The 21,869-nt window shown below is 41.4% G+C and overlaps 1 protein-coding gene across 3 annotated transcripts in view; it reads left to right on the forward strand.

Moving 5' to 3' along the window:
- The window catches only part of REPS2 (RALBP1 associated Eps domain containing 2), a 102,500-nt gene that overhangs the window by 67,182 nt on the left and 13,449 nt on the right, over window positions 1–21,869 (forward strand). For all 3 annotated transcript variants that reach the window (XM_029998971.1, XM_029998973.1, XM_029998972.1), the window contains exon 14: window positions 12,137–12,201. In XM_029998971.1, coding sequence (XP_029854831.1) covers window positions 12,137–12,201 — 65 coding nt within the window. The remainder of the gene's footprint in view (window positions 1–12,136; window positions 12,202–21,869) is intronic.

The raw sequence follows: 21,869 nt of genomic DNA on the forward strand, positions 1-21,869 counted from the left end.
AAAACACGATTTGTAGGAAGACAGAGGGATTGAGCACTGTCACCTTAAACCAAAGAGCCTTACCAAAAAGAATGTGTGCGCATGTTTGTGTGAAGTAAATTGCACACAGTTGTATAATAAAAAGCTGTATTCCTATTTCTGCTGACAGTAGAAAAAATTAAGAAAAATTAAGTTAGAATAGTTTTCATCTGCCATCAGATGATACAGATTTACAATATAGATAATGTGGTGGCAATATACTATCTAGGTTTCTTGGCTGTTGGGATAATACAGCCTGGCATAAATATCAAACCTGATGTGTTTCTGCCCACAGGTCAGTTGATTACTTTCTGTCCTAATGTACTCTCAACTGAATTTTTGCTTTACATTTTGTCCCTGCTTTCCTTCCTTGGTTTTCAAAAATAGTCTCATTGTCACAGCTGAACCACAAAAATTAGCTGGAATGACCATCCCTTCTAGCACCACCGTGTTGCTTAGTGTCAGTACAGAAAACCAGACTCTAAAATCGACCATTTTAATAGCTTTCAGGGTATATCCAACATGATTAGAATAATCCCATTTCAGTTACACTAGTTTTTGTCCTACTAATTCTTGTTCAGAAATAATCCTGATTTGGGGAGTTTGGTAAATAATCTTCTCCCACATCTGCAAAGAAGTGCTCAGTAGTATTGAGTTTTATTTTCAGTTCCTTGTTGGTTATGTTGATCTATAGGTATCACTTCTTTAATTGTAAAGCCACCAGTGCATTTTTGTAATTGGAGCATTTTTTTTGTTTATTTCACTTTTAAAGGACAGGAAAAGAAAAATCTCTTTTCTTCAGGTAAATTCAGCCAAAGACTGTGGCAGATCCTTGTTGCAGGCACTTTGTTGCGGGGGTGTTTTTGTTTGTTTTTCATTTACTGCTGCTATATCATGTTTGCCACCATCTTATGATGCCCCTCTCCTGGCAAGTATACACAGAGAACATTTATCTGCGATGGCTGGGATGTCCAGCAATGTACTAGCCACAGACACTGTGCTTTAAAATTGTTGAACTGGGACATAACTGCACTTGAAGGAGGCACCTTCATTCATACTCCATAGCTGCACTCTTCCGAGATGCTGTTAACTAGTGTTACCCAGGAAAAACATAAAAAACCCAAGGCAACTTAATGAAAGGCCCCACCTTCTGAAGTGTCGATATGTGAATTTCTGTTAAGAGGTGTTAAGAGACAGAAATCTCTTCCTTTTTTTTTTAATCATGTAGTCTTTATGTTAGCATCTGTGAAAAATTCAGTACTGCTAGATTCTCAAGGTATTTCTTTTTGTTGAATATATAATCTCTGGCATTTGGCCTATGTACATATTAAGAAAATACTTGGCTGGGTTTTATGCATTCCTGGAAAGACAACAGCACGTTTTAAGTAGAAACAAAAATGTCAGTTTAAATACATACATGACCTGGTTTACATCTTCATTTATTTTCTAGCCCTCTCTCTAGTCAGGTACAAGCCAAAAGCTCCCAGATTAAGACCTGGGAGCCTGTGGTCTGCAAAGCTTTCCTGCACTGTTCACAAAGGGCATCTGCAGATTTAGTTGCTCTCTGGGGCTCCTCATGCTCCCTTCCGTCTGTCCTGCGATCCAGGCGAGGGAGCAGATCCTGAGGGGGCCAAAATTGCTGCAGCTCGGAGCCCGGTGCAGCATGCCCATGGGGTCTGCCGGCCAGCTAGGATCCTGCAGCAACACCTCCAGCCACCTTTTACCCTTGACGGCAGCAGTAAGCTAGCGTCTGCCTTGGGGTAACTCTGGCTCTGGGGCAAGTCTCAGCTTAAGTAGTAAAACCCCAAAATACATCCATTGTCTTCTGGCCTTTTGCTTGGTTATGTTTTCTGCCCATGACAACTACTGAAGAATTTACTTCTGGTCAATTATGGACAGTGACAGCAGTCTGGGTCTTGTTAGATTGATACAGATGCCTCTGAAATACATTTTATTTCCCATTTAGTTTCATTTCTGAATTGCATAACTTCTTTTAATTAACAGTTCTGTTGAACAAAGAATACTTGTTTGGAAAAGAATCTGCTTTGATGAAACAACAAAATTGTCATAAACAGTGTAGTTTCATGTTGATATGGAAGCAGATTGAATATCTCTGTGTAATTCATCAAAACAGCCATATAACTATTTACAAATGAATTTTTCACTGAAGGCTTTCAGCACTCATTTGCTTTTGAAACTCGCCTCCTGCTGCGGCTGTCCCTGCAGTGAAGAACGCATGGAATGCAGGCGCCATTTCTTATGTCAGCTTGTAGGCAAATACTTACTGTAACCTGGATTTGCTCCTTTGGGGGTGCTGGTGTCAGCCAGCAGTGTGGGGCTAGTATCTTTTTGGGTTTTTCTCCCTTTTAAAATGTGAGGTGTTAAGTACAGCACTTTGTAAGGCGGAAACACAACTAGCATTTTATTGTAAGTGCAGTGTTTTCCGTTATGGATGATGTTTTCCTAACTACAGTCAGACATGAAACCTCTGCTTAGCTCTGCTGGGCTAGTGATGGCTGCTGGATAAGAAAATGTCCCCTCTGCTCTAAATGTAATGTTCACGGAAAAGGAGCAAGGGAACAGGTTTATTGGTGTGCATCAGTATTCCCGTAAGTGATATAAATGTGTCCCCACATCACTTCTGTATTCCTTCATATACATGTTTCCCGCGCAGTTTAAAGTAGTACTTTTATCATAAGACTCAGTCAGTGCAAACTTCTTTCTTCACCCTTTCATTTTCGTTAGTGCTAGAGGAAGACTGGTGTTTTCAGCACCACATTTTATCCTCTTTTTCATACCTTTGAACAAGACTCTGTTACTTTCTTTACTTCATCAAACCTTCATTACTTCATTCAATTAGCACAACCTTTCCTTGAACGTACAGGCTTGGTGGGTTTTATTTGCCAAGTGTAGAGATTTCTGAATAGTAAGTGTGTGTTGAGATGTCTTCACTTTTTCATACTTTCCCAACCACAGACAAATTTTATGTATTTCTGAATATTTTCAGTCTATGTATCAAATAAAACAGTTCTGTAATTGTGGAGGAAAGAGGATTTGGAGAATTAAAATGATTGTTGCTCCGTCGTCATACGCATTTTGATACAAACAGTTCCAAATAGCTACCTTAATACTGTTTGCAGGTGTTCTCAGCTACATTGTGTTTTTAGCTTGGTGAGCCAAATGCAGGTGACTTTCCCTTTTGGGCACACGGAACTGGGTACTAAAAAACCTGCCAAACTTAACCTAGATAAGTATGATTACTGCATTATCTTCTGTATTCTTTTATGCTTAATTAATAACTTTATGCCTAATTGGCTCACAACAACCCCATGCAATGCCACAGGCTTGGGGAAGAGTGGCTGGAAAGCTGCCCGGCAGAAAAGGACCTGGGGGTGTTGGCTGACAGCCGGCTGAATATGAGCCAGCAGTGTGCCCAGGTGGCCAAGGCGGCCAACGGCATCCTGGCCTGTATCAGAAATAGTGTGGCCAGCAGGAGCAGGGAGGTGATTGTTCCCCCGTACTCAGCACTGGTGAGGCCGCACCTCGAGTCCTGTGTTCAGTTTTGGGCCGTTCACTACAGGAAAGACGTGGAGGTGCTGGAGCGTGTCCAGAGAAGGGCAACCGAGTTGGTGAGGGGTCTGGAGCACAAGTCTTATGAGGAGCGGCTGAGGGAACTGGGGTTGTTTAGCCTGGAGAAGAGGAGGCTGAGGGGAGACCTTATCGCTCTCTACAACTACCTGGAAGGAGGGTTGTAGCGAGGTGGGGGTTGGTCTCTTCTCCCAAGTAACGAGCAATAGGACAGGAGGAAATGGCCTCAAGTTGCAGCAGGGGAGGTTTAGATTGGATATTGGGAAAAATTTCTTCACCGAAAGGGTTGTCAAGCATTGGAACAGGCTGCCCAGGGAAGTGGTTGAGTCACCATCCCTGGAGGTGTTTAAAAGACGTGTAGATGTGGTGCTTAGGGACATGGTTTAGTGGTGGACTTGGCAGTGCTAGGTTAACGGTTGGACTCAATGATCTTCAAGGTTTTTTCTAACCTAAACGATTCTATGATTCTGTGATTCTAATTGTGTTTGCTAGGAAATATCTGTATCTATTGAGGTTAGCTGTCTGCAAGTCTTAGTTACTAAAGGCAAGCTTTTAAGGAGTTATGGAGGGGGTTATGTTGTTTGTGTTACCATAAATACAGATTTCTCAACTAACTTTTTTCAAAGCTGAAGTGACAAGGGGAACCTAGAAGAGTAATGTCCTTTTTAATGCTGAATTTAGATCACAGTGAATTTAACTAGGTAATTAATTTTCAGGACCCCCTCCTCTCATTGCTTTTGTATTGGTCTTGATTTAGTAAATACTAGCTACTCTCTCGGGTAGTAGGGCTGGATTTTACTCATGGTGTAGTACTATGCTGTCTTGCATGTTACTGTGTTGTGTTTATTAATCAGATCAAAACACTAAATTAGGAAGATGACAATTCTGAAGGACCTTTATTTTAGAATAGTGATAATAGCAAATACCATCACCGAAATATGCCATTTTGCTGAATATTGGTTGCACAGTATACAAGAGCTCTAATGTTGCCAGCTTCATCGACTTAAGAGTGCAAAGTCAAGTTAATATCTTTGGTTGTAAGGGTTGTAACAACAATTGCAATTTAAATTAAAAATGTCTTTTACACATAAACCATAGAGAACACAAAATTGAGCACTACTGTTCATACTCTTCTGCACTGTATCACTGCAATGAAAATACTGTGAAATGCTTTCTTGACATAAATGTTGCAAAAACATTTTTTTTGAAGCAGAGAATAGATTACTTTTTTTTTTCTTTTGGTACTCAGCTCCTGATCTGTTACTGGAGCTGCTGTTTTCTTCTAGTTCTGTTCCCCTTCAGAATACATGTGATCACTGAACTGAGCTTATTCTGAATAAAATATGAATGTCTTCCCTCTGATTTGAATGGAAGAGTTTTATGCCTCTCAGTCTTTTAGAATTTTTTATGAAGGATTTATGTGTTTACAACGACGTAACTTATTTCTTTGCCCAACTGGACAAGGGCATATTAAGGTTGAATAGGCTGGAGAAAATAGTGAGGGCATAAATGGATGAATGGTTATTACATGATAGGAATCTGATGGGGGAACTTATTTCTGTGTTTTTAGATTTTTAAATTTTTATATCTCTCTAGGGTCCGAGTCCAGAGAGTACTTGTGTGCAAACTGGGGTAAATCTTACCAGCCTTGCAAGTGTAACTGTTTCATGACAATTTCTGTAAATGGAACTTCTTTTAAATTACTTTTTCCCATTTTTCTAATCTTGGCTCTTGTCTTTCTGGGATTGAGGAATGGTTTACAGTCTGTTTTCATTCTTTTGCAGGTTGTTAAAAATGAAATTTCTAATCTAAAACCTCTTTTCTACTTAAAATTGTTAGGGTTGAAATGTTCTTGGCTGGCCCTACCAGCCCCGCTGACCTATTTTCTTGATCCCATGTGGGTTACTCTGTTCCATGAAAAAAAATGTTTGCCCATAGTAGAACAGCTTTACAGGTTAAACAAGAGAGAATCTCCTATTTCTCATGGAACAGGGGGGCAAGTTGCCTCCTTTGTGGGGGAGATCCTGGAGATGCAGATGTCCTCAAGAAGTGTCTGCAGCGCAGGTGGGACTGGAGGGGTGGTGGGTGGTATCCCACTGCTCTTCCTGGCTCCCATGTCCCTGCTCTGAGTTGATCCGTGTTGGAAATGGTCACAGGCGGCAAGTGCCGGAGCCTCCAGCACTCCCACCGGCATCTCCAGATGTGAGAAGCTCTGGCAACCTGGATCTGTGGGAGGTAGGTGGAGGGACGGTGCCTCCCCGTGGGTGGAGAATGAAGCTAAATGTGACAAGAGAGGGAACAAAATCGTGAATAGTTTCCTTTAAGGGGGGAGGGAGGAGGGAAAAACAGGCCCCACATAGAAACACACAGAAAGGGAAGGGGTAGAGAAAACAGTAACTAGAAGATGAAATGGTTTAAGGAAGATGAGGGACAGGAAGTTAAAAATACAGATGTTGTGGATATATGACACAGAACATAAGTGGTTTAAAAAAAAAAAAAAATCTGTTCTACAGATTTTACTTAAAACATGCTGAATTTCATGGATGGGGCATTAAAAAAAGACATCATAAAAACCACCTCTTATGGTGTCTTGCTTGTTTATTTGAAAGTGACCCATCAAATCTGTAAGCACACCAGTGTCCTAAATGAAGTTCACACCTGCAAGTTCATAGTGCAGAAGCATTAATTGCTTAAGGTCTGGCTATATATCTTCCTAATTACTTGGAAAGTACTTGCATAATTTTCCATGCAATTGAGGTACAAGTGATGTTCTGTATGATTAGCACATGAAGCACACCTGTAACAAGAGTGTGTCTGTGACATCAGGTGTGTGTATCACTCACTGTGATGCATGAAGCTTTCCTGCTGAGTAGGTTCCCAAAACTAATTGTGAGAAGAGAAGTTATTCTGGTGCTGGCGATGCTTTCTACAGTCTTTCTACAAACCCGATAAGAAAATTAGTATCAGGAGTCTAACATCTTTTTTTTGCATTGCTATTACCTTCTGAGGAGACATTAGTAAGAATTATTGAAACAGATCCCTGGATAAATAGATATTTCACAACCACTTTACTAGAATCCTTCATTAAATTTACATTCCTGGCTACAGCATTAAACTTTTTTTTTCTTGTTGGAACTTTTTGCAGACATGGTATTAAGAAATAATAAATCAGATCTCTTGAGAAACAGTTATTTCACAATCACCTTACTAACACCTTTGTCAGGAAAGTAAATAAATGAAGCAGTGCAGAGAACGTTATCAGTATTATGGGATATCCAAGTACAAATTTCAGCGAACAAGAGGGGAAGTTTTGTAAGACGGAGGTAAACAGAAACCAGCTTAGACACAGAACTTTTCAGTGGTTTGCCTTTGGCAACAGAAGCAGGAAAAGTATCTCAAAAAACTCTTCAAAATAGCATCAGAGTGAAAGGGTGAAAATGCCAGCTTCCCAAACTACCTAAGGAACCGAAGGCTAAGGCTTCCTTCCCAAACTACCTAAGGCTTTGGTTCCTTAGGTAGTTTGGGGAACTGAAGAATAATTCATTCTGTTGGTTTATCTTTTTTTAACTGTTTTCAATATTGCTGATTCTTTGCTTCCTGTTAAAATGAATTGGTTGGTCTTTTGTTAAACCTAATCTGGGAGCTAAGCACTCTGAAGCAGCATAAACTGATGTAAAACTGCCATGCAACCAGCTTTGCCTTGATCCGACAGTGCTGTAGCATCCACTTGAAAAATGCCAAACACATCAGCCAGACTCTACCGAGGAACCCTATCAGAGTTTTCTCCCAGTTTAAGTCCCTGGATGCTCCCTACCCAATTGCGGAAGGCATAGTGGGGGGGGGTGGGGCAGAAGAGAAGCAAGAACCTGGATTTAGGCCATCTGGATCCAGGTCAGCCTGGGTTTAGGCTGGGTTTGCTTAGGGCTGCACCCTTTGTGTGAGCTTAGAAACACAGGCCTCTTTCTCCCTTTGGGAATGGTGACCGAAATAAGAGGAGCCACCAAACTCTGGGTGCCGTGTTGTACGTGGGGTGAAAGGTGTGTAGGGTTTTGATGTGAGGTGATGTCAGCATCCTTTGGTAGGCAGTATATCTAGTTTCACTTTGGCTAGAAAGGTACAAAATGGCCCTTGACCCATGAAAACCACTGTTCTTTCAGGACACTGCTTATGTACGGATTCAATTCAGATGAGGAGGAGGAGTAAATTTTTTTTCACCCAAATCATTAACTGAGGTCATACCCAGGGTAAGGTGATAGACATAAAACCAAGAAGGAAGACAGCTGCAAAGAATGGAAGTGAAATAAATACCTGACATGGAAATGTTTCAGGAAGAGTAGTTTTATATGCTGCTGTTCCAGTATTAATTTTAAGAAATAGCATGCATCCAGAAGCTCAGTGTTTTATGGCAGTTTTCTTCAATACTAAGAAACAAGAGGACAAGTGACTATCATTGGGTGAGAGAGGTGCAGCATGTTGCTCTTACAGGTTGCTCTAAAGGATCCCAAGGGCCCAAATTTTTTCCACACTAATTTTGGCATCCTCCCCTGCTGCTGTGCCTGATGAGCTGAAGACCTACTTCCCATAGGTTTGACTGGACTATGATAATTTTATGTTTTTCCTTGGTCTCTTCTTCCTAGATCAAATAAGTCAAGTAAAGGAGCTATTTGGATGGTCACCATGATTGATATTTTTCACTACTGTGAGTAATGAAAGTGCTGAGGGTTTGTGTTGTCTGCTAGGGAGGCTGGAGACAGAGTGGCATGGCCAGATAGGATGGCATGGCCTGTTCTCAGAGTGTACAGTTACAGCCTGGTGTTTGTTTTAAAATATTAATCTAGCTTCAGATTGGAAAACCTGTTTTTTTAATCTAGTGTGCTGTCCTGTTAGTGCTATCCAACCTTTGTGTTTGCCAAAATAGGGCAGAAAAATGGTCCTGGAAGCTTTCCACGCAGATAATCACCTTAAAGTGTAAACATGCAAAGTAAAGAGCTATGATTTTGAACTGAAAGCCCAATCGCTATCTTTGTTGGAGTAACTAGTGTGACAGTCTGACAAATTATAGTCTGACAAAAGGTTCATATGGATAAGTTCACTTGTACTTGGGCAAGGTTAGCTAGGTTGAATACATGTTGATTGTTGTTTGAACTCCCCTGCTGTCCTTTCACCTTAATTCTGACAAAGGAAATGCACGAACCTGAGTCGCTCCAACGTTGGGACATGACAACTAGTGCATGAAAATGATATCATTTACAGGAATACATGGGATATGGATACTGGATGTACTTAAATCTATTTTATTGGTACCTCTATGGCCTTTCCACAGTGCTATCTATGAGATTTGCTTTACATGGCTTACCCTGGTTTGCACACCAGCAAGCGGCTCAGCAACAGGGTCAGCTGTGGGAGGCCCATCCCGTTCCCTCCAGCTCCCTCTGCTTTTGCACAGGATGTGAAGATTTGTTTTCAAAGAGCAATGGCGTTCAGCATATCCAAGCTCTGAGGTGTGCACCCAGAACTACAACATTTGTCTGTTTGCTGCTCAGTCCCAGGTTACTTGCTTTAATTTTGGAAACAGACCTCCCCCTGTATTTGTGTTCGCTTCCAGACCTAACGTAGTGATGCCACCTCTAATAGCAAGAGCCGATCTGTGCAGGGCATTCTCCCAGGAAGGAAGGTATTCTGGAATAGCCTAATAGTACAAGTCACGTGCTGATACACATAAAAACCTATAAGTATCAGTTAGTACTGTCCTCTGTTAGGGTAGTGACACTAGAGAAGGCTGAAGCATGCAGCATCTGACATTAAATCTTTGTTCATTGTCCTGTGGGGAAAAAATGTGAGGGTTTTTTGTAAGTTGTTATGAGTCCTCAAAAGTCAACTAACTTTTGTCTAGCAATTGTGCTCACATAAGCATGATTTCCTTCTAACAACAGGCCAAAGATATTCTGCAACAGCAGGAATTTTATGAATATTTCATGAGTAGCTTAAGTTAGAATTTGCAGGATTAAAAAGAGGAAACTGGGTCAAATGCACATGGTGTAAGCATCTAACTTCTTTAATGCTAAATTTATATATGTTATATTTTGAAAGCTGAAGAAGCAGTTTTTTGGGGGTGGGATTTTTTGGTGGTTTTTTTTTTAATTTGACCATCTTACAGAAAAATTATTTTTCCCTTTGGAATTTTGTAAGCCAAATCCCAGGAGATTTGTGGAGTTTCACAGTGCGTGCAACATCTTCAGGAGATGCTTTTCCAGCAAGCCCAGTGCCTTTCTGCATAAAGACTACACTGCTGCTTTCCTAGGTATATGGCTGGGTTTGAAGAATCAGGGAGCGAGGACACTAAGTGCTGTATGTAGAGCTGAAGTTGAGGCGAGTTCTCAATGAATGCAGCTCTTGTAGCAAAGCTTTTGAGGGCCAGCCGGAGCGTAAACCAGCAAATACAAAAACAATGGGCCCTGGAGGGGGCTACGTATATTCAGAAGGGCCGAGGGAGCTGCTGGGGCTGGTGCCTGCCCGCAGCACCACTGACCCCGGCCCCATGTGCCCCTTCCCAGGGACTCCCATGCTCGTGGCAGCAGTGCACTCCATAGCTTCGTGTTTGGGCTGCCGGGGCCTCGTTAGGGAGTGTGCATGATTCACGCTCCCCCGTGACATTAGAGCTGTTTGGAGAGCAGAGATGATACCCTGGCAGTGACAACCGCTGGTGGTGGTGGGAGGGTAAGGTGCATGCAGGTGTTTTCCATGGAGTGTTGCAGCACAGCTCCCACCAGGTTTCCTGACAATACACATATCATGTTGAGCATACGTACTTGTCTGCTATTACAGGGTGCAGCTGGTGGACCCACAGAGTGCTGGTGTTTGAGTTAGATGGTGTTTCAAATATTGTTACTAGCCATAATTGCCAAAGCTACCTCCAGTGCTCAGATAAATGAAGTAATAACCTGAAGTTCAGACTAAAGGAAAGGAAGGTTTCTTACTCCACTGTTCCTTTCTAAAGCTCAGTTGCGCAGAAGAGATGGAGAATGTAGCGACAACATCATGCTGGTATTGTAGCAGTCTTATAAACAGAACTAATGAAATGCAAGAGAAAGGATCCTTATGACCATGTTTTTTCAAATCTCTCTTACACCTGTAGGTGTGTTAGTGGCTCCCTTGCTTAACCTAAGTTGGGTTTTAATTGTTCTACCTCTCTCTCTGGCACTGTGTGCAGTGATATTAGGCTTCATTTTGATTCAAGAGATGATGATGATACAGATGATGTAAAAAACCCCGATGTATCATAAGCCTCTTTGGAGCTGTATGTAGTCAAAATGATTGTTCTCAATGTTTTCACCCACGCATTTTTACTCTCATGTCACTCTTGTCCTTAATGGTTAATATCCTTTGTGTTCATATTTTCAACCATGTAGACATTTTTAGACTTGGTGTAAAAAATATGTAAATGTCTAAGCTATAACAAGGCTCGTAATGGTCTTTGTGGCTTTTTAAAGTATGCATGGAAATAAAAAGTGTATAAATGTAGTTGCTTGCTTAGCATTATTGTGGTAAAAGATGTTTCTAAGTTTAATATTGTTGGGGTTTTTTTGCTATACAAATAACCACCAGTGCAGAATGGACTGTCTGGTATCTTTGCCAGTGCAAGTGCTGAGCACTCAGTGCGACAGGATCTTGGGGAGGGTATCCCACCCAAGGACTCCCACCAGTCCTGGTTGGTGTCTGTGCTAGTCTAGTCCTCCTTTCTGCAGCAGCCTTTGGAAGCCATAATTTGTCTTGTAGTTTTGTCTCATGATGGGTTTTAGGTATTTTAAGGAAACTGAGAAATACAGTAGCTGGACCTACCGGATTGTTACTCTCCCTTTGTGCTGGCTCAAACTAAAAGCTGACGTTGCATTATGTTAAAGGGACCTGAACTAACCATTAAGATTTGTCTTCTTCCTCTTGCTACTCCTCTTCCCTCCAAAATACCTCCAATGAGTAATAACATGGAAATACAAAACATAAAGCCAAAGAAATGGATTTCTTTTTGGTCCATTTAGGCTTTTGTCCTATTAATTCCATGGCAGATGTTTTCTTTTTAAGGCTGCACTCCCTCACAATAGTGTGTTTTATCTGGAGTGAATGCTAATGTCTACATTGGATGCTAAAGCATCACTTTTTTTAAAAGGCAATAATGTTAATGACAAAGAGCAAAATCCCAAGGACAAGTAGACCCTGTTTCTGGGGTTCTTTAACTAGAATTGAATTGCTTTAGCTACAGCTTTTGTGGCTGACTGGCTTCCATCTTTGTTTTTTATCATAACGTTGTGGGTTTTTACAGCAATTAAATCACAACTCAATCACTACTCATGAAGTTATTTCAAACAAGGTTTTGCTTATTAAAGATCAAGTTTGGTTTCTGTCATTAAAATGTTGAATACTGCTTCTTCACTAGAAATTAGCATGGAAATTAATTCTGGTTTTATTTGGAATTACATTAATGTGGTTTTGTTTGGTTGGTTTGTTTTTTTAATCTTCTTTTCTCACTGTTCAGCTGTGAGGTCTGGCTGGCTGCCCCCACCACCGCCTGCACTGCCCCCTCGACCTTCTGTATCTCAGGTATGGACAAAGGTCTAGCCCTTTGCTGTGTATTATTCGCTTATTTATGTTACTGCTGCAGTGGTTAGCACAAGTTGGCTTAGACACGGCAGTTGTTCTTGCTTCCAAGTTAATGCAAAGCTGCAGTTTGCTCTGCAGTTCCATACGTGTCCTTCTTCATTGGTCTGTCTAGCCCATGTGTTGCAGTGTCAAATTACAGACTAATTAAATCTCTTTGTAGTGGAGCTGACATGCAGCCACTAGACAAAACTGTAAATTAAAGGCTGGTAAGGTGAGTCTACTAAGAAGAGTTTCATGCCTGAAAGGCATGGGCTTGATACCTGCTATTTGCTTCTCAAGCTTCAAATGCTCAGAGGGCATCTGCTAAGGGAGCCACAGCATGTAAGAGTGTATTTCACCCATAGGTTTAAAAAACAATGCTGAAAGGAAGCAAATGCCATGTCAGTTATGTTATTAAGTTTCAAACCATTAGTGGTGTGCTTTTGTTTTGCTTTTAGGATGAGTTTTTGTTTGTTTGTTTTTAGAGCATCACATGACCACAGCACAATGCAAATTGACTAAATCATGCATATCTGCACTTCATGTTTTAGGAGATGATGGAAGATCAGTGTCTTGTTCTTTTTATGTTGTTGGCTCTGTTAAGTCTTAGGCAGCAGTAAGCTTCATATTAACTCTTTTAGGTGAAGTGTGTAATAGAAAACAAGTCCACAGGGGATCTAACAGCCCACTGCATATAAAAGCTTGGTGAGACACCTTCCTTGGGCCAGAAACAGTCCTCACTTGAGTTTTGGACCTACTCTTAAGAGTCTGCTGTTGAATACCTCCTGCTGCACAGTGCTTATGATAGAAATGATAAAAGGCTTGTTGCTCTCTTCCTCTCCCCAGCCCTTTTTAGCATCTGAGTGCAGCTAGTTTCTACCTTGAGGACTGTAGAGCATTCTGGTTTGAGCTTGCATGCTTCCCCCAAGTCAGTATGGCATTAGCCGTACTGCTAACACCGCATGCTCCTTAGCACACCCATCACATTCCTGCTTTGTCTAACACTCCCGGAGAGCAGTGTTTCCCTCTGGCTTCCCTCCGTCCCACGGCTCCCTGCCTCCCTGCCCTGTGCCTGGAGCAGCTGCTGCTGCAGCCCATGCTGGCCCTCCTGCCACTGCTCAGGCTTGCAAGCCCTCTCGGTGCCATCTGGAAAAGCACTAAATACAACAAATCCTGTTCTTAGGGGAAAAAGGTATTGTTTTCAAGCAAGGTTCTGCTAATTGTTCATTTTCATGTCCTATGATAGATTGCATTTCCTTAGCAGGCCAGTGAGGAAAGGTGTTAATTTATTTATGCATGTCTAGCAGCTTCCTTACCACATCACAAATACTGAACCAACTGCTCATCCTACACTGGGCTATGCAGAATATAGGACCTTTCTAAAATGATAAGAAGATTCTCATGTGAAATTCTTGATCCAATCCTCTCTTATACAAAAGTCTGGTTTCTGAAAGGAAAAAAAAAAAAGTGGCTTCCATGTCTACTCATTAATGAATATATAGCTGATGCTTTGCTTACATGCATCACTTACATTTACTTAATTTATTTCTGATGATTTTTAAAGATATTTAATCAAATATATCATCAAAATATTCTTGTTAGGTCATCTAGCAAAAATGTACATAAAACCGGTTCTTGAAAACATAATAAACTTCACGCTTGTCACATTGTTTATTTTATCTCTAAGCGTGCCTTTCTGTGATAAAGGTAACAGACAGTAGGGAAGTATGTGTGAGGCAGTCATAATTCAGCTGAGCTGACCCTTACAAATAGCATGTAAGCAATAGTAAGCATATGGATTACATTAGTCCAGTGGGGCCCTTGATTTAAAGAGCATGAAGAAGTTGGAGGGAGGGATCTGCTTTCAAATCTGAGTCAGGATCAAGAACTGAAGAAAAGCCATGATGCTGAAATGACACATTCAGCTTTTTCCTGCTTCAAGATTTACCAAACTCTCCTTAAATTTCTGTTTTAACTTATTTTTCAACAATGTTATTGAAAACCCTTTTTTATTGCCTAAACATTTTGCTATATGCCTGCAGTTAAGCACTGTGAATGACAAATGTAGCTTGGAAATGAAGCAAACCCCACATATTTCAGGTGGCTGTGCACCATATAAGTGTGCTTGTGGTGTGATTATTCTGGCTCAGCTTTGGAAATCAGTTGGTGGAGGAGGAGAGGGAAATCATTTCTTCTGAGGACTACAGTTTTCTATGGATGGCTGAGAAGCAGCCTGAACCAGTTGGCTCTTTAGAGTAAGATTAAAGGGCTCATGGGATGTAAAGGCCAAAGTGCATAAAAGAGAGGTACCAAGGGGTAGGTATTACATTTCAGTGGAGCTGAAGTCCTTCTGTGAGCTTAATCAATAGCAATATAGAAATGGCATCTTGACTTTGGTCCTGGGTTACTGATGTTTTTAGTAGAATTTGCTTCAACCTTTACAAAAACATTATTTTTCCTGTCAGAACCTCCAAGGTAATCAAGCTCAGTAAGTTACTGGAACACTGGTTATTCAGAGTGTGCCAAATGTCTCTAGTCATACCACAAACTTATTAAATTATGTCCATGTCCAACTCTGCCTCCATAGTGCAGTCAGCAGAATAACGAGGGAGCAGGACTGTATCACTGGGTGGGTAAGCATAGTGCAAGGTCCAACTTAGAGCTCATACTACTGCGGCCTTGACTCCAGAGCTCAGTGGATGCACAGGCTTACTGTGGGAGGTTCGAGTCTTGGGATCGTGCGAGGACTTGGCCGGTTCGTGGGGAAATAGCAGCGGGGCTGGCTTCTCTGCTCTGGATTGCTGCTGCCAGCCCATGCCATTCCACACCTCTGGTGGGTAGACATCTTTACAGGTGCAGCTGCATCTCTTCTTTCCTCTACGATGGGTTTTAGAGTTGGTGGATTAACTCTGTGTTTCTTTCTTCTTGATGGCCTCTAAAAGGCTATGGTGGATTCATTTCCTCAGGATTTTTCTCCATCGCCAAAGTCAGCGTTGTGTTGACTTCATATCAGTCCACGAACTGTACCCAAGTTTTCCTCAGAGCTTTCACCAGACATTTCTTTGATGCAGTGGTGCTTCCATCTGAGGTCCCTATGGGGACTGTAAATGAATTTAATAAGTAAAGATGGACAAAAGGCAAGTTTACATAATGTGGATACACCATTATCTCCAATTTATGATCTTTTAACCCAAATTCCAGCCTGTATCTCTGCACTGCAAGATATTTTGAATTGATGCTTCCAGTAAGACATTGTGGAATACAGTATGAAATGCTTTATTAGAACCCTCAATTCATGTTGCTTTCATATTAAAAAAAGAAAGTAATTCAAGTTTTGCCTAAATTCTATAAAGGACACTTGGAAAGATTTTGTATGGAAACAGGCTTATACAAAGACTAGAGTTTTGTTTTGGATAATAGGTTATTTTGAAGTGTTTTCCTTTTACTACTGTGTATATATCTGTGTGTAACTTCACTGACACCTTCTGCAATCCTTAGTAGCACATCTCACACTTAGCAAGTCTGCAGTAGCTGCTTGGATTTAAGGATAATTTTATCTGTATCAGTTTCCCTATTTCTTTGGACCATAAATATTTAACATGCTGAAAGCTCTTATACAGACTTAAGACACTGGCAATTCCTTACCTCTCCTGCTCACTTCCCGTGACATGCTGTAGTTATGGCTTTTCCACTTTTTTTTTTTTTAAACTTGTTTGTTTGTTTTTAAGTTTTCAGAGTTTTTGGTGTCATCCCCATCATCATGACCCCCACCCCGAGTGATGGCATATAGAACAGATAAGCTGTAGCTTGTTGAAATACCTGCTGTGTTTTTGTCTGGGCTTGTAGAGGACTGGATTCAGTGGCTCGGGTAATTTTTCCTGACCTTGTGTTCCTGACTTAATGGTAAACTTAAGTCATCAAGGAGAAATGGCATAAAGGTGGCCCCAAAATTTTTGTGCAGACCCAGGGCTATACATAGAAAATCTATGTAACTTGGAGGCTGTAAGAATCACAATAGGAAGGCAATAGCTATGTAGCTGATTTGCAGTGGCACAGATTTCAGATAGGAAATAACTTTGGGTGCTCATGAATAACACTCCACTGGAACCAAACATGTGTATGCACATCTCGTATAAGCCTCTGTTGTTATTTTTTTTTCACAGAAAACAAAATAATACTTTATTACTGTTGGCTTTTAAGCCTACAGAAGTCATTTACCACAGCTGCTTACTGTGGGAGATTTAGTAACATATTTATATTAATAAGAATTATGGATGAACACTGAAGAGCAAATATAACTTTGGGATTTTATCCAACATCAGCTCACTATCTGCAACATTGCCCAATTAGATCAACGTTCCTTTATTTAAATTACTCTATTTCAGTACCTTCCTGTCCAGTAATGAAGGCATATCTTCAATCCTGCCAGTGTTGTATAAGGGGATTTGAAAACAGTGGGACTGGAAGAAAACCCTGTATATATCTTGGCTGAAAAAACTGGTGTTCCTAGTCTCTTTTCCCAGAGTCTAAATTTTAAGCCTGTTGGTTTTGTAAATTCACACTGGTTTGGGCTGGACTTGTATTTCTGGAGACCTTGGGACCTGGTTTTCCCACTGGTTCCATGCTGGCAGTTTTGACAGGCACTGAAAAAATTGCGAGCGAAGGCGAAGTGTCCAAGTGAAGTGGAGTAGGTAGGCAGTTGTTAACATTATCAAATTGAAGTATCCTGAGTACAGTGCAGCTCTGAAGATTAAAATCTCACTGTGTTATGTGAGTTCAGAATTAGGCTTTCAGTTTAGTGGCCATCGTTACCATTAGATGTTACAGATTTGGCGAAATCATGGAAACAAAGTGCTGCGAGGGATGATGGGTGGGTCGCCCTGCCCAGTCACAGGCACCTGGTGGTGTTGGAAAGCAAAGGTATTATTCTTTTTAACGTATCAGATGTTTTGCTCTCCAAATGTTACTTGATACTTCGTAATTCCTTGAAGCTTTCTGGCCATTCATCATCCAGAATCGCAAGTGAAAGCTGGGACCCAGTTCAGGAAGTTGTCTCTACTAGTGTGCCTCCAAGTTCTGCTGAATCCATGGAGAGCCACGAGCATGGGGTACGCTCAGGCTGGGTCTGTAACCGTCAATGACGCGTGCCCACGCTGATAGGTGGTGCCGAGGCCAAGAGGTGGGAAGGGCTCCGTCTGTCCCGCTGAGACCTCCCGGGCTCCTGAGCGGCATGGCCACGTGCAGGAGCCAGGAGCTGGCCCGGGGGTTCCCCCACTGCCAGTGTCTTTGGGTAAAGCCGAGTTACAGAGAGGGTGACGTAGGGTTTGCTTATCTCTGTTACAAGGTTGGTTGGAGAAAATACTCAGCCAACTGAGGCGCTGCCTTACTCTGTAAAATGACGTGGGGAATGTCAAGTGCTGGCAGGGCACCTGGAGTTTTTTACAGGAAGGAGCTTTTTTGTTATAGAAATAAAAATTACAAAAAAAAAGTGAAGCTTTTGCTTTTGGCAGCATGGTATTTGTATACATGATGGTATTCTCCCAGACAACCATTTTGTATTAAACCAAAGGAATACTTTTTCAGCTTGCATTTAAAACCACTGTGCAAGAAGAGGGTGGGGGGTTTTTTATCATCTCCACGGTTTTGGCTGCAGAATAACGTATGTTGTATAATCAGAGCAATAGGTACTGAAGAAACCTGTAACTGTAATAAAACTGAAAGTCTTCTATAACATGTAAGATTTTGCCATCTGCTACTTTAATATAATACAAGTGGATTATCTTCCTCTCAGGAAAATTATATATTATATCTAAAACAGCCAGACAAAATAAATTACAGTTTAAGAAGTGGTGAAGGGTAGCACAGTTAAAATTGAATTTGGGGGGCAGTTGATGAATGCCATAAAATCCTTTCTAAAGAGGTTTCTGGGAGAGTGGAAGAAGGGCGAGTATCTTAATTAAAATGTGTTGTAATAATTTTTTAATTTGGCTTCACATTTATCGTAAAAACAACAAAAAAAAGCTAAGAATCCAATGCCTATTATCTCTAGTGGAATGTACATACGCCTTTCTAGCTTATGTTAATCTGGTTTTGTGGAAGTGGAGTACTAAAACAGATTGTTAATGCCTCCATCTGTGTCCTATTCTTTCCTTGCGAATGGGCTGAACATTACAGCAATTTGTTTGTATTTACTGCCTTTTTCCTCAGCCTTATCACCAGCCCTCAGATAGCTTGGGGAAAGAAAAAGCTTATCAAAACTTCAGGGCTGCACAGCGCTGAGAAAGCAGGCAGCACAGTAAGACCCTGGCAGCTTGTTGCCTTTGCATCCCTATGGATTTTCTTTCTGTTTTACTATTTTCAGTTTCAGTAACAAGCAATAAAAAGAATTGATGATTCAGTGTGGGATGCACAAGACCCACAGAAACTGGAATTGAGACATCTTGACTTCTTAGAAATTGGCATTAAGCGCAAAAATGTAATGTTTAGAAAGGAGCAAAATACCTCTTAAAATGAACTTAACGTAGAGATGATAGAAGATTGCAATGGGCACATACTGAGCGTTAAGCATATTTAGTATCCTACTTTTTCTTTCAGATAAGCTGTTCTCAATACTTTTTTGCAAAGCTAAGCAGTGGTACTGTATAGGTAATGATTATGGGCTATTCCAGTGAATGCATAAAGATAATTTTATTTCTGTGAGTAGTGCCATTGAATGCAATGGGGCTATTTCCATGTATAAAGTTAGCCTGGAGCGTAAGTGTGGGCGAGATTGAATTGTGGGAAAGATTGAATATATACTTCACCTCTTGCAAAAAGGCTCTCAGGTAACAGAAATATGAAAGCTCCGCGTAGACCTTCTGTTCTGGAAGATCAGTTATGGATTGTCTTGAAAAGTGGGTGTGAAATCTACATATAATACAGCATTGCAAAGCAAAAGAACTGGAAATGTAAGCAAAGAACCAGTTGTTACGGTAATGCGTTCTCTTACAGTTATGAAAATCTTTCATCTGAGGCTTTCGAAGCACTTAGTGCTTAAGTGAGCGTTACATATTCTTTTAGAAAGGTACTGTTAAGTATTGTCACATGAAGCAGTGAGGAGATTATGAATGGCTGGTCAAGGATCATGCAGTGAAATAATGAGCATTTGTGATTCCTAATGCTCTCCTTAATGATGAGGAATTATCTTTCCTAATGCTCAATATCGGCCTTAGGCCACAGGTTGGCCTCTGGCTGTGGCCGTTGTACAGAAACTGTTAGCCAGTTCTATCTTCTGCCAGGAAGAATGAGGAGGGTATGGCTATTCCTAGAAAATACGAGACTGTGCGGGGCAAAAAGGAGATGCTGTGTGTTAATAACTGGACTTTGGTCTTTGCAAAGAGAAGCTCTTCAGGAGATTTGGAATAGGACACTGTCTTGTTCTTTTCTGTGGTCACTTACTCTTCTTCCCCAAATCAACATACTCTTAGGCCTGGTTTGCAAACTCTTTTGCAGTGCTGGTAGTGCACATGAGCAGGGTGTTCTTTGCCCATCTACTGTAACCCTGGATGTGGACCCAGCCATACCAGCCTGCACAGCAGCACTGCCTATGTCAGCAGCTTACTCTATTCTGTGGGTGTGAGACACTTCCACTGAAACACTTTTACACTACTATAATGGAATTTTCCTTTGGAAGACCATAGTGCCTAATGTATAATCTTTTGGGTTTATAAACCAGTGGTGAAGAATTTTAAACCCTAATATAATGGTAAGAAGTTTCCAAGATCTGGGAAAATTTTAAGACATTTATTGCTGTGATGGAGGGAGGCAGTTTATTGCTGTGTTTCCGAATGAGAAATGAGTTGCCCAAAGGCTACACTAAGCATGGTATAAAAACAATGAAGAACTAAAGGGAAGCCACCAGAGCTCCTCCTGACGGATCACCTTTTCCTTACACTCCACTATAGGAGCTTGGACTGGAGTATCCTGGAGCCAGTCTTACTGTGCCCATGATCAGAAGGCTACAGGGACTGGCTTTCACCCCATGTCCAACTCAGTGAAGGGAAGGAAATCTGTGAAGAATCCCTCTGGTAAAAGAAAAACCAGGAGTTATTTTTCCTTTAAAATCTGTGTGGGGCCCATGTGGAGGGACATCAGCTGGCAAACGTATTTGTAAAGCCTCTCAGGCCCTGCCTGGAGCACTTTGTTGGGTTAGCTGGATCTTTGCATTGATGCATATTGCAGTTAACAAAAGATTTTTGCCTGTGTTAAATGCTGTCTGTCCCTGAACAAAATCCCCTGCAACAGCATACTGATTTATTTTATGCTGGGGCCCTTGTGTCAGAGGCACATCGCTCCGAGGAATGGAGATCTTTTGTAGGGGAGAACTTGTAGCTTGTACGGTAGATCATTAATGTGTAGACCTGGCTTCTGCATGAGGGGGAAAGGAGACTCTCCAAAGAGCTGAAGTTTACCATGCCCAGCCCCGCTGTCTGCCCACCCTGTGGGGCAGGCTCAGTCTGCAGGCTCTGAATCATGCAGACAGCTATTTTTTGGGACTCTCCTTTAAGCAAAGCATTCAGAAAGGGCCTGTCCCACATGCCACTAGGTGGCACTTTATGGACATGGCAGTCACTTGGTTTTATTCATTATGCATGAGCTGCATCCCAGAACTACTTTTTTTTTTTTTTTTTTTTTTTGTCAAGTGTACCTATTTATTTATTTTTGCCCCCTGCCTGCCCCGCTGGCTGCTGAGCTTTGCCATCCTCACCTCCTGGCAGCGGGGAGGAGCGGCCAGCGCAGTGGCCCAGCCTCAGTCAGCAGGTACCACAGCTGTTAGGCTGACAGCCACGTCACAGCACTCAGCTAGCAAAAAACGTGTCTTGCATCAGTAGGAACTGTGGTGTCAAACTGCTGGAAATTTTGAAATCTTACCTTTTTTGGGATCAGCACTCCAATTTATATTTGCTTCCACCAGAACACAAAGTTTACCCTTTTTCCCCCTTTTCAGTTCCCTTCAAGTTTAAAACAGTATTCTCCTGCAATGAGACTATTAAAAAAAAAGGGGGGGGGGAAGTCTGCAAAAGGTTGGGGTGGGTTTTTTTCCCCCCTCCAGGTCCTTTATCTTACTGTGATTTTAATTTTCCTGTTTATTTGCAATTGACATTGTAGAGTACCAGTCTATTTAGTGACTTCTACACTGTTTGAACACCTCAGTTCTTAAAAAGCTGCATTTTATCTCTACATAAATAACACGGGGTTGGTCTCCTTTCTTTTTCATTCTGTGGAGTAAGCTAATATATTCTTGCTTTTGATGCAAGGTTTAGTATAGACTCCAACAAGAGTGTGAGCACCAGAGACTGCCTGCCTGGCCAGGTTAGGGAGATACCTAGTGCTCCCTGTCCAAGAAAGGTCATTAAGAGTTGGCTCTTGTATACCTCGGTCATTGCTCTGTGTTGTGCAGCAAAGCTATACCATGAGGAGTATATAGTATGCGAATTACGTGGCTCTCTGAAAGACTGTGTTTACTCTTGCTGTCCCTAAATGAATGATTTGTCAAAGTGATGTGGTTTGGGGCCAAATTTATACTGTGGCTCTGTTGGGTCTTTGAGCTTTGCTATCCCCAAATCATTCATGAAAGCCTCATGGACTTT

The sequence above is a fragment of the Aquila chrysaetos genome, chromosome 23, assembly GCF_900496995.4.
Source record: "Aquila chrysaetos chrysaetos chromosome 23, bAquChr1.4, whole genome shotgun sequence".
In the NCBI taxonomy this organism is placed as follows: domain Eukaryota; kingdom Metazoa; phylum Chordata; class Aves; order Accipitriformes; family Accipitridae; genus Aquila; species Aquila chrysaetos.